Raw genomic sequence first — 13,793 nt, 5'->3', positions numbered from 1 at the left:
AAAGAAAATTAGCAGAAAATTAAGGCCAGCTATGGCAGCTTTTAGAAACTCAATATTTACCTGGCAGTTTACCATTTAGTGAAGTGTGCCGTAGCAGTTATTACCCTATTAGAGAGAGAAAGATTATTGGATAGAGCTGTAGTATCTTCAAAACCAGTCTGAGAGGAGAATCATAGAGATGGAGATAGCAGCCCATTTGTTGACATTTCAGTGGTGAGCACTATCCACAAGATTTGAAACCAATCTCTTTTCTGTTTTCTAGGAACAAGGATTTGTAAATAGATACTCCGCTATGAATGTTTAAAAGAAAACTTCCCTTAGCACAAAAAGTGAGGTAAATTCTTTTAAAGCCCTTTTTGATCATGAAATCATCGTCGGCGGTTCGCTATGGCCAACAGACCAGAAATAAACCATACAGTACACAAAAATATTAAATATGAGACAAATACAGGAATGTAACTTAACAGCAGCAGCTCAGTTACATACAAAATAGCAAATAACTTGGGGTTATGCCTTATCTTTTTTAAACCACAAACAAACAAACCAATCAATCCCTATTGTACTGTGAAACAATTTAGCTTTCTTGTGGGCTCTCTGGCACAAGTTGAAATGGGGCAGGAATAGCTGGATCTGTCAGAGGAGGAGGACCATGAGGGTTTTTTGGGGGGTGGGGGAGCTCTGGTGGTGATGGAGAAGAGGGTCTCATGCCACTGTGGCTGGGCACCTCTATAAGACAAGGGGAGTTAGCTGGCTAGGTCCTGATCTGCCGCATGAGAACAGGCAGCTGGCAGAGCCAAGTAAGGGAGAGGCAGAGGGCTGGACACAGATTCTGCCACCAAGGCACACAGCCCCCACCCAGGTAGGAGCAATCCTTTGCAAGTGCAGTCCTCTTGCCCGGAACAAGAACTGCACAAATGGCTGGTCCCATCCCACTCTTTAAAAGCAGAGGAGGAAGAGCACACCCACTCGCTGGGACAATGTATTCACTGGTTCTGTGTCCTAGAATTGTGCTTACAAGTTGTTGAACTTTGCATACTGCCCTTCTTGCTGAATTTGAGACTGTGCTCTGACTTCACCAACAAAGCTGTTGGGATTTCCAGAGCCGAGAAACCAAGTCTTTTGTTCAAGGACTGAAGCTAGGGCAGCTTTTTAAAATGTAGCTTTCTCCCATAAGAAGTAGTTATTACTGCCTTTACGAAGAAGAAAGCAAGGTTTTAAAAAGCTTTCCGTTTGCCCAAACTAGTCTTACTGCAAAAACCTATCCGTAGGTTGCATTGCAAATGTGTATTTGTTTCTGAGGGGTGAAACAGAGGAAGGTGAGCAGGATAGGATTTAGTTAGGTAGAATGTTGCATTAGTTCATTAATTTCCGCAATCTTCCCAAATTTAAACCTCTTGCGTCAGACTGTATGATCTGAAGAGCAAGTTGTAAATTCAGAATAAAAAGTTGTTATACTAGGCTTTCTGCTTTATGAAGTTCCTCACTTCTTGTATTAACTGCTTTCCAGCTGAGCCCTTTTCTCTTATCTGCTTTTCTTTCCTTTGGAAAACTCTCGGCCCGTGACTAAACTTGAGAGAGTTTTCAGCTAAAGGAGAAAGGAGAAAAGAGTTAATGTTTATACCTGGCTATTTCAAGTCATGCTTTTTGAAAAGAACAAGTCATCTTTAAATCCACTTTTTTTAATATACTGACCGCCATCGATCTTGTTTCATACAAGTAAGGAAAAGAACAAGTTGGATCAGTTAGCTGGGCCCTTGATGTGGGACAAAGATCCATTAGCGATCACACAGTGAGAAAAGGAGCCAGGTTGTTAGTAGAGGGGACAGCCCCTCCTCACTGGGGAACCTCTGAGGTCTGATCGCCAGATATAGAAGCAGCACTAATTCTACAGCCTTTTTAGCCTGTTCCGTCACAAAGAGGGCACAGCTGGGTCACTCGGCTCACTAGTAATTGTGTTTTACAGACTTCTAAAGCAATTGGCTCAGTCAGTCCCAATTCAATAAAAGTGGAGAGCGAGAGCACTTTTGTTCTATTTTTTTTTACTTGAAATTATTTCATTCAGCAGTCTGTCTTTTTTATTACCAGGACTTGACATTAGCACTCCAAGCTATATTAGCATCCATTTCAGCAGTTCAGTAATGGTATTAAAAAAACACTTAACTTCAACGGTGAATGGTTGTATGACAGTGCCATAAAAATCCACATTAAAAAAAACTTATGTATTTGTCCCTGCAATTCCCCCCCCTCACTTGTTTAACCACTTCAAAACTGTGCTGTCATTTGCAAAAAAACTTTTTGCTCTGACGGAAACCCAAGAGAGACCAGCTCAACTGCTCTCCTAGCCCCCTCATTTCCCAGAAGTGGGGAGAAATGAGAGCAATTTAAAGGGAAATAAAAATAAAAATCCAGGAGCCCAAATGTCTGTTGTTTAGGAACTGGAGAGAAATAACCCTCCATTTACCACATCTGTTCCAAAACATACTGATGTCAATGAGTATTTGCCTGTTGGGTTCAATAGGTAATTAAAACAGAAGCCAACCAAGAAAGGACTAATAAACTCAAAATACCTGAGGTAAAAGTGTTTGGCACCTTACGCCTTCGTGGGACTTATTTTGAACCCAGCACTCTCTCAGTACTTGGAATGAGACCTTAAGTACCTTGGCAATGCGTGGTGCTCATAAATGACAACATTAGGTTCTAAATTTTGATTAAACCTTCTGTAATTAATCAATGGTAGATATGAAGCAGTTGTTGGGGTCCAGAGCTGCAAAATGCTCGAGACATAAAACATTACAAAGTAATTAGAGTGCTCTCCTTCACTAGAGAAAGGATTGCCTTCAATAAAGAGGTAAATGATAGCACCGTGTTTATTGTGGACGTAGGCAGCCAGTGCAATATGATAAACTGCAGGAGATACACATATCAGTAATCATCTGCATTATTAGTGTCATTAATCATAATTCTAAAAATATGACAGCAGCCGCCAACTTTTGACCAATTTTCCTTCTGCCTGTTGGCCGTTATAACTTCACTAATAGACCGCAGAGCTCCTGTGTGTGTGGCAGTTTTGCATTGAGAATGGAAGGTTAATTATATTTCAGCTGCTGATTCCTTCTCTCCTTGGAAAAGCCTTAGCACTTTGACAATCCCAGGAGCTTGCTGCTGTTAAACCGGTAAAACTTCTTTATTGAAATTTTCTTTGTTGGTCAGGAGTGAGTAGATGTTTCAAATGAGATATAAGCGCCAGGCTGGGACGGTTGCTCACCATTCTTGCTGTAAAGTAATCTTTGGAAGCCAAGCTGAATTCATACTTCCCTCTTTGCTTGGCCTCCGGTGGGTAGGTATTTCTCTTTTTTTCTTTTAAAAAAATGGCTCTCAGAATTTAATAACCAATAGCAATAGTGAGCATGGAACAATTTCGTGGGATCCCAGTGCTTCAATCCGGAGCTGGTGCAGATACCCTAGTGGTGGCAATCAGCCACTGAAGCACAGCTAGACAACTACTGAAAATATCATAAGAAATAATGTATGTGTGTGTGTGTGTGTGTGTGAGTGAGTGTGTGTGTGTGTGTGTGTGTGTGTGTGTGTGTGTGTGTGAGAGAGAGAGAGAGAGAGAGAGAGAGAGAGAGAGAGAGAGAGAGAGAGAGAGAGAGAGGGCACTTATAACAAGCACAGTGTGATTGAAGTATTGCCAACGTCCAATTGGAGTCCAAGACACCTTTGGATTAGGGAGGAGCTTGAGCAGGAGGGGGGGGGGAAATCACCCAGATTTGAGGTTGGATGCTAAGATAAGGAAGTTCATGGAAGGAAAGTTTCCCCACCTCCTCCTTCTCCACATTACATTCTGCATTGTTCAGGAGCTGCCGTCGCCCCCCATCCTGCAGACAGTGTAGGTGCCTTCAATGGGGGGAAATTGGCAGGGAGACATTTCCCCACGAACTTCATTTAGTCAATTTATTTTGGAACCCAAGCCAAAGTAACTCTGATTCAAGAATGCTTGACTTCCACATTCCATATGACTTCAAATGCAGTCCACGTGTTATCCACGTGTTAGGTCCTTATCCTAAATTAACAAGTAGCCCATAGCACAATACCAACTTATCCAACTGAAAATGACGTCAGTTTTAGGAGTATTTCTCCAAGATTTAATTTCACACCTAACCCAGGGGGGTTATATTGTAAAACCTGTTACCATTATACTCATTTTGGTTTGTAATAGGAGGGCATTATCTCAGATAGGCATGCATGTTCACCACACCTTGACTGTAGCATATAGTAATAGCTTACATTCGTGGGCTGAAGTTTGGCTCGTGAATGTATGCTACAATCACATGATATGGAAAGCTGAACTGTGCTGTTCACCTGATCAAGCAGCACAGTTCCCCTTGTCATATCATCTTGCAGCACAAGTGCTTTTTCGGTGGAGGAAGTTCACGCATTTCACTGTGAGTCATAAAAGAGAGAATTATCAACTGATGGGCATGCATGTGTGAGCAGTCTCCTTTTCAACCGTTTCGTTTCAAAGTTCTGCATATATCCAGCATTTAATTCAAAGTGCATTCCAATGTGTGCTGCAAAGTCTCCAAGCCTGCTAGGAGCAAGGTTATGCCGGAGACTTTATATGCTTTAGTTGCTTTACATGAACATTGTAATCACTGGTTCATGGGTCACGGAGAGTCAACAATCACTTAAAGGGATTTGCACCACAGTGAACCAAAATAGTCACATAGCATCACAGGGACATCTATTTTTTCGAGGTTGTCATTCTTTTTAATATAAAATAATAATTTTTATCTTCTATATGACCCTTTAGCAGAGCTCCTAGCAGAGCTGTTTACAAAAAAAAGAGAGGCACAAAATATATCACAGCCTATATATTTCCCTAGCCTGCTCCTTTGGAATGGGGGAAGAAGGATCACAGACCTTGCCTAAGTGCTGTGTTGGAACACAAGTACATTGTGGGTGGCATTCCAATACAGCACCACAAAACCATTGTTAGGGTTTTGCTTTTTCAGTTGAGCAGTATATAAATTATGCGAAATAATAATAGGCAGACAAGTCAACTTAAAAATAGCAAAGACTGGGATTTGGGGCATTTATTTATTATTCGTTCGCCAACCAGTAAACAAGGTGGCACCAGACTCAGTTCAGAGATTCCCAAACAGTTGTAACAAATGCCTGCTTGGATGTTCTGATAAGAAAGGGGAGGAGGAAGTTTGGATTAAATATTTCATTTTAAAAATCACTCTCACTTCAAAATACGTTCCGATAAATAAATCTCAGGAAGTTGTTATTCATTAAGAAGGAATTTTGCTTTTCGTGGATAGCCTATAAAAAAAAGCCACCGGAGTTATGTTCCACAGGTACGTATGAAGCTTTCGTGCGTAGATGAAAAACCTCGATAATGGCAGCGGCCTGATCATACCAAGCAATGAGGTCTGTGAAGCTGGCCTGCCTAAATCGCTGCTGTCTTCTATATCAGAGAAAAATGGTTGGTAAATGTTGATAATTTTTGGTCAATATTTTTTGTTTAAATTTTCTAGACCAGTTTGCATCCAGGCAGCTGGTAAAGCGTGAGGTTGACGTGTCACAATGAAACTTACAGGTGCTCCTGAATAACTCTGGCAACTATCGCCAGTGGTTATGCTTCCTGTTTGTAATGCCTTTTGATCTTTTAATGAACAACAATAGTAATATATTCAGAATGTGCCTTGACCTTGATGCTTGTGAGCACATGCAGCTGTTGGAAAAAATGTAATTCTGTTCACACCGTAAGAGCCATCTCATTTAACACCTCAACAGGTATGTACTGAATTACCAGGCTGTTCTGGAGTGCTCTCAGCTCTTACTTCTACAACAGAACTGCACAAGCAGATGGCATGGCAGGCAGAAAACCCCACACTAAAACCCCTTGCATGACCTGCCCAAACGTCATAATATCATTATCGGCAGAAGCGTGCATTCCTTGGTGATAACAAATTGCTTTTCCTTTTACTCTGCATTTTGTATGCAAAAGTCTTGGCCGCCCCTGCCAGCAGCCCAATAATTCTTGCTAACATCTTCCGAGTTACAGCATTTATAAAGTTGCAAAGTGGGGTAAACAAACCATCTGTTTGGCTTTGCCATATATGTCATGCTCTCTTATTAGCATATTACGATTCATTTAGTAAACAAATTTGGTGATTTTGTTCATGTCAAAGTCAGAGGGAGCTTGAAGATGATTAACATTCCTGGGACGGGCGCATTAATACATTGCTTCCTCTGCAAAGTTAAGTGGCTTCTCGGGAGAATCGCCCCTTGTTGACAAGATGAGACTGTCAATTTTGTTTGCCTGCCACATTAGGGGCCATAAGGGGATGGCAAGCTCTGAGAATGAGGAACGGTGGAGGCAGCATCATTCACTGCGAATTGAGAAAAGAAGTCTAATTCTGATAAATGGTCGACCCCAATACATCCTACCTGTTATTACAACAGACGTGCCGTATCTGTGCAGTAAATTAGTTAAACCCCTAAAGAGTTTGGTGAGAGCTTATCTTCAAGTGAATAATTTGAGAGGAGAGGGAGCTGTCTTCGTGACCAGTGTGAATGATTTGTTTCATATTGAAAGGGATGGGAATGACTGGGCTCCACGTTTAATTTGCAAGAATTTGCTTGTCCTTTTATTTCCTGCATTTAATAAGCACTTCTTTACTTCTTCTTCTTCTTCTTCTTCTTTTCTTTTCTTTTTTTAATAGGTGCTGAACTGTATTTTACCTTTTGGATTTTCTTCCTATGAAAGGTTAATATTTTCTCAGATTCTATGCAATTCATAAAAAAGCTTTAGAAACAAATGTCACTTGTGCTGCTGGAGTAGAATGTTTTGCATTTCACTGGGCAGCCAAGTAGTGCCCTGTGTACAGCCACTGCTCTGAAACGTTGGCAATTGGGGGGGGGGCTGCCATTAAGCATCACCAGTTATGGACACAACAGATGCTACATACATGCACACAGCAAAATATGAAGATATACTCTTCAGGCTTCTGTGGGTAGCCCAATTTTTCAGTGCAAGAAAAGGCATTGGGAAGAGAAGATTAGGAAATAAGAAAGTTTTGGTTTCCAGTTTTTAGGTAAAATCAGCCCAAATGCCATATCTGCTCACAATCGTGTCAAAGGAGTTGAGGGCTTCCTTCTGTTTAAAGGAAACACCAGGATTTAACTCATAAATTTGCATACTTATTTTGTTCGTTCTGATGTTTCCATTTAGATTTCATGCAAGACTGTAGCTGAGGGAGGGATCCTTCCCCCCTTTGTGGAAATTCCCTGCCTGAATTTTCAGCTTCTGGGAATAAAAGCGGCTCCCTAGCTCCCTTACATTTGCGGAAACCTAAGGAGAGGCATAATAGGCAACATTGTGCCAGATTATTCAGTATAAATTCAACCTGCACCCACCTTTCATTGTGTTGGCCAATGAATGCAAAGCACTGGGTTACCTGATAAAAGTCAGTGTGGTGTAGTGGTTAAGAGCGGTAGACTTGTAATCTGGGGAACAGGGTTCGCGTCTCCGCTCCTCCACATGCAGCTGCTGGGTGACCTTGGGCTAGTCACACTTCTCTGAAGTCTCTCAGCCCCACTCACCTCACAGAGTGTTTGTTGTGGGGAGGAAGGGAAAGGAGAATGTTAGCCGCTTTGAGACTCCTTTGGGTAGTGATAAAGTGGGATATCAAATCCAAACTCTTCTTCTTCTTCTGATAAGCACTCGGTCTTGGTTTTAAATTTTATTAAAGAAACTGTTAACCTTTAAAATAAGGATAGGGAACCTATTGCCCTCTAGATGTTATTGGACTTGCAACTTCTTTCATCCCTGGCCATTGAGCAGGCTGGTGTTTCAGTCCAACAACATTCGGAGGGCCTCAAGGTTAGCCACCCTTGCTTTAAATCGTATTTGGCAACCATAAATTATTTTCTGGCTATTCTGTAATTATTCTCCTCCCCTTTGGGCCTCCCTCACTACAAAACATCTGACTATTGAATATTTAAATGCATAGTGGATCATAGCTTTGGCTTACACATTTTCCCACAAGCTAAGCTTTGTTTTGAATTTCAGGCCAAAGTAAACATACGGTACAAGCATAAACAAGGCAAAGACAAAACTCCATCACTTTTTTGGGGGGGGGGGACAACGGGATACCATTAGTTTTATATGCATATAGACAGAACCATAGAGTGCTTCCAGTAGTGCTTGGAGTTTGTACTCCAAAAAGAGAAAGGGTCGTTTTGGAGATGAAGGCTCTTTGCATAGCTAGTCAAAGTTATGTAACCCACTTGAATACATCTTCAGATACAGGGTACATACACTCACAGAAGGCAAAATCAGAAAAAAAAATTTTTAATTAAATCCCTAAATACTTCAACATTAAATACGAAATAATAGTGCTCTGTCAATTTCTTTCACGCAGTACATCACAAGAGCCTTCAGTAAGGTTCTTCCTAATAAAACTACCTAGGAGTATATATTTTTCCCCCTTGTTTTCTCTTGTGGGCTGAAGAATCAGGCACTTCCAAGGACAGCCATCCCATTTCCCCTCTGGAGGAAGAGATGTTTGAAAGGCCTTGCCAGCCAGATGGAGTGGAGGAAGGCAAATGATTATTGGTTGTTTGGCTTGGGGAGGGGGCGGGCAAATGTGCCAGAAAGTCTTTTCATGGGGCATAGGAAGGTACAGTGGTACCTCTACTTACGAATTTAATGCGTTCCAAACGCACATTTGTAAGTAGAAAAAAAATTGTAAGTCGAATCCCATAGGAATGCATTGGGAGAAAAAATTCGTAAGTAGAAAAAATCCTATTTAAACCGCATCCAAGATGGCGGACGGAGCTCCATTCGTAAGTAGAAACATTCGTAAGTAGAGTTATTCGTAAGTAGAGGTACCACTGTAGATGTTTCACAAAGTGGTGGACCTGCCTTAGCTGCCCTCCCTGCTGATACACGGCCCTTGCATTGTGTATATGTACCATGAATGTACCATGAATGGCTGAAATCGGGTGTCCGTCTTTATTTAGCAAAAATTATATACTGCTTGATTGTTTAAAAGGGAGGCCTCTTAAGCAGCTGAAACTTCTTAGGACTGCTGAAAGTCTCAGGCAAGTTTTCCCTTTTCTCGCGAGGAAGCCTATTCAGCATAAGGGAATTTCCCTTTTAAAAAAGGGGGAGAACTTGACAGCTATGTATCTGAAATCTCAGAGATATACCAATACTCAGCTAAATGTGAGCAGCAGCCTTCAGACAAACACACTTGGGCGTATGTTGGGGTTAGGGTTGGGGGGTCGCTTAGGAGAATTTATCTGAAATTGTCAGTATCCATATGTGGATGTCACATTCACTCAATTCGTGGCATTTTCTGTAACATCTGTATTATTAAAAGGTTTGATGAAATGGCTAGGTTAGTGTCAGTACAAAAAATGTTATAGTCAACAGTCTTTTAAGAGGTTTTGAATTCATAGACACTAATGATGTTGGAACTGGTGTTTGTAACGATGCTGACAATCTCTAGTAGATTCCTTCCATCGTCTAGCAGATTCCTGCATTGTAGGGAGAAGGAGGAGAAATAGGAGCCAACTGCTAGGGACCGCTGTCCCAGTAAAATATTTGAGGGAGCCAAAAAAACCCCAAGTTGATGGACATTGCCATTCAAATGGTGTGCATGTGCCAGGTCTAGTGATTGATTATGTGGGGCGGGGATTACCTGGGTCTGACCCGAATTGACAAATTAATCCACCTCCCATTTTATGGACATTTAGAAGCAGAACTTCCCTACAGGTGTTTCAGCATGCCTGAAGAGGAAAGAACTAAGTAAGATTTTTGCCATTTTTTTTAACCTAAAGTGAAATTTAAAGATAATTGGGGTGGGCAGAGAAGCCAAAATAAGTTTTATAAGACTGATGACATTTCTTAGGGCAATTCTGACACTCTTAAGCTGTCTGACTTTTGCCTAAAGAAAGCAATTTTAGATGTCTTCCCTCTGGTGCAACATTTGATGAACTTCTGTAAAAGTAGTAGCATTTCTCAGAAAGATTTTACATATCTCCAGATGTAAGGTATATAATGTAAGGTATATAATGTATAGGGACCCAGGTGGCCCTGTGGGCTAAACCACTGAGCCTAGGGCTTGCTGATCAGAAGGTCGGCGGTTCAAATCCCTGTGACGGGGTGAGCTCCCGTTGCTTGGTCCCAGCTCCTGCCAACCTAGCAGTTCGAAAGCACATCAAAATGCAAGTAGATAAATAGGAACCGCTACAGCGGGAAGGTAAACGGCGTTTCCATGTGCTGCTCTGGTTTGCCAGAAGCGGCTTTGTCATGCTGGCCACATGACCTGGAAGCTATACGCCGGCTCCCTTCGGCCAATAATGCGAGATGAGCGCGCAACCCCAGAGTCGGTCACGACTGGACCTAATGGTCAGGGGTCCCTTTACCTTTACCTTAGATGTAAGGTAAAAATGGTCAGTCTTAGGGCTGAAGCTAGATTTAAAGTGCTTAGCCTTTTAAGTATTCAGCATTTGAGTCTAACACTAGCATATCTGCACTGCACCTACTCAGAATATTAGCTGCAAGCCTGTAACACCACAACTCTCTGGACATTTCTTTACATTTGAATAAAGCACCCCCAGTCCTAATGTATCTCTGAACTCCATGATTTCGCCATTAATCTGAAAATGTTTTGAAAAAAATAAAAACCCAAATGAATAATAGTAGGCCCCCCACTAACACACACACACACAGAGTATCCGGTTATATTTTCGCATGATCTTGGAGAGGGTTCTCCAACATGAGTGATATAGATTAAGAAATGAATGTAACAGAATCAATTCTCTTGAACTGTGGTTGCATAATGGGAATCGACTGCTATGAATGAACCCGTGTTCAGAAGTTATGAACAGCAGAGCTAATGCACTGCAATGAGTTCATCTTTATTATTGCATTACACCTGAATCAATTGATAAAGCAAGTTTTTTTTTTAAAGAAGAAGCTAGGAATGGCACTTAATTGAATAAAAGTCAATGTAATTATATTAGGAGAAGCCAGCGCTACTGCTGACAAACGGATAAGGGACTTTGTCGACGAAAGTGCCAGAACCTGTCCACACATTTCTGCACGTCATTTGCCTGACAGATATTAACGGCTGGTACATAAGTTTAATTAGATTACTGATAGCTGCTGCTATAAATGATAAGCGAATGGATATGGCATCATTTCCTATTGATAGCTGGAACCAGCTGGAACTTTTAACAGGTCACTGTCAGGAAAGCAACTTTCGCTTGGAGAAGAGGGTGAAACAATATTAATATTTCTTTGCATTGTATTGCATTCAGTAAACCCTGGTGTTATTTGCATGGCAGATCTGGCTGTTCTGGCAGGAAACCAAGGAACGGAACAAGAGAGAAATGAAAGGCCTGGTACTTCCTAGCTACATTTACACAAAACTCAGCTTGTAGTATATTTTAGTGGGGCATGGGGAAAATTGGGAGAAGGTAAGCTTAGGTTCGACTCAGTGCCATGCTGTTAGGCTGCTCTACATAAAGGCCAGTGCAGTGCAGTGCAGTGAACAGTATGGTGGGTCTGGATGTCAAAAAAAAACCCTAGTTCAATTATCTGCGTAGCTACATAGTTCAGTAGAGAAGATGGCGCTGAGGTAAGACGTGCTTATCGGTGCTCTTCGGACCTTTTTTTAATCTTTTACATTTTTAACTTAATTGACCCTCTGGATGCCAACTCTACCTCCTGGAAACAACTTTAAAGATTTCAAAGACTTTGAAGCACTTTACATTTGCTGCCGGTTCCCTGCTATAACAACGCTCTGAGAGCTTTGGCCCAGCTCCAGCCTGCTCCCTGTCTCGCTCTTATCAGCCGGCCGGCCAAGGTTGCCAGAGAGCGGAGAATGCTGCTGCTCTAATCGGGGAGAGGTGAGAGCAAAAGCTGGAGAAAAGGCTTGGCAGGAGGACGTTCTGTGGGCTTGTTTAAAGCCTGGATAAGACATTCCCTGTGCCTAACCCCAGCAAGATCCCCCTTCGTTACTACCTCATTTTATGGTGAGCTGGCGTGCCGAACAGAGTTGTTGGAGCTGCGAGACTGCGACCTGCCGGTAAGCAAGTCTATGCGGAGGTGAGGAGGAGAAGCTGCGGTGGTTGCAGCAAAGTTTGCTCCCTTTCTCTGAGCCCCCGTCACCCCCCTGGCTTTTTTTTTTTAATGAACTTATTTTAAATTTAAATTTTAATAAACTCATTTTAAATTTGGGTCGATCATGGGCTGCAGCAAGCGTTTGAGGGAGAAGGAAGAGCCTTTGCCCCTCCCTAAGCCAAAGTTAAAGAGAACAGACCTGCAAAGGGGCAAAGGAGGGAGTGGCCAGGCAAATTCTCAGGCTGAAGTAGAAACCTACAACCGCTTTCTCCCTCTGGAAGACCTTGAAACATCCCATACTCTGAAGGCACAGTGCTCTTTCTCTCAATCAAGAGTCCAAATGAGTACACCAAAAATCAAGCAGACCCTTTTGGCCGAGGAAGCAATGCCAGACCCAGCGGAATGCCTCAGAAGTGAGCAGTTGCATTTGATTATCAGGACTCTTCATTGTATTTTTAAAAAAATGGATGCAATATCCTTACAAGTATCTAACCTCATGCAGAAAGTTGGGAACCCTGAACCCAATCCATTACAAAGTCTACCCTATGAAAGAAAGCCTCCAGTTGACCAACCCCCCAAAGTTGAAAACAGGAGGAAGCATAAATATTGTTCAAATAACCAATTAAATAAACAAGTGTTAGTCCTGCATCCAAAGAAAATCTGCCTTTCTATTTGGAATGGAACAAGAAAATGGCTAAATTTAGAAGGGGCAAAGGATTGTTTAAGCAAAATTTTAAAGATCAAGCACCAACAAATTGACCTACATGCGGTGCTTCCTCTCTTACACCGAGATGGCCTCCTTAAAGTGATACTAGCCTTTCATTCCTCAGAGATTCCTTTTGAAATAGTGCGTCGGAAAAAGACTTTAGCTACAATTAACATCATCCCTACGAGGGTGTTTGTGGACAACACGATTAAACCTCTATTATGCAGAGTTGCCGGAAATACTCCTCCAAGAGCAGAATGCCCTATCATATCAAGAAATGAGATTGACACCCAATCTTCCCAGTCAAATCTACCCCCTCTCCGAACATCTGAGGGGCCTGATCCTGATAATCTGCAAACATCCCTGGATGAAAATGCGCTTATCATCTCCTTTGGTGACCTCCCGCTGAAAGAGCAAGCAGAAACAATACAGAGACTTGATATGCTCAAATCACAATTTCTGCAAGTACATAATAAAATTAAGAACCAAAATAATCTGGTTGCAACGTGTCTGTTGGAAACAGATGACCTCCTTCAATTTAGCCCAATACCTAAATCTATGGTTGCTCGGCAAGCTCCAGTGATGCAGGCGATGCCTGAAATGAACACTGTCCTGCGAGAGGCTTCTCCACCACCCTTACAAATAAATCTTGACCCACTTTCTCTGGAGATCCCAGTGATGGAGGATGTCCCTACCCACCGACATGATCCAAATTATCCTTCGACGCATTCTTCTATGCCGGATCTTGAACCTTCTTCTACATCAGATAAAATAACATCTAACCTACAAATGAACATTCAAAGGAGCTCTCTTTCAATATCTGGTCCACCAAGGGGAACTCGGTCACCCCAACAAACACGGGATGATCCTACTACTATATTACAAGATTTTAGGGAGGATTTGATTGAAGATCCGATGGGCCATATAAATAAAATTATC

At 41.9% G+C, this 13,793-nt stretch overlaps 1 protein-coding gene across 8 annotated transcripts in view; it reads left to right on the top strand.

The window, feature by feature from the left end:
- BNC2 (basonuclin zinc finger protein 2) overlaps positions 1-13,793 on the top strand; it is a 398,914-nt gene that overhangs the window by 373,402 nt on the left and 11,719 nt on the right. Inside the window, exon 6 of one of the 8 annotated variants that reach the window (XM_088658572.1) lies at positions 6,735-6,778. The exons of 6 other annotated variants lie outside the window; for them this stretch is intronic. In XM_088658572.1, the coding sequence (XP_088514698.1) occupies positions 6,735-6,741 (7 nt within the window). In that variant the 3' untranslated portion in view covers positions 6,742-6,778. Of the gene's footprint in view, positions 1-262; positions 6,699-6,734; positions 6,779-13,793 lie in introns of those variants that run through there. One more of the 8 variants, XM_035140462.3, reaches the window with a different exon arrangement.

Source organism: Zootoca vivipara, chromosome 15, assembly GCF_965207765.1.
Source record: "Zootoca vivipara chromosome 15, rZooViv2.hap1.1, whole genome shotgun sequence".
NCBI classification, from domain to species: domain Eukaryota; kingdom Metazoa; phylum Chordata; class Lepidosauria; order Squamata; family Lacertidae; genus Zootoca; species Zootoca vivipara.
Note: the sequence above shows the minus strand (reverse complement) of the source record. Positions and strands in the feature narration are given on the sequence as shown.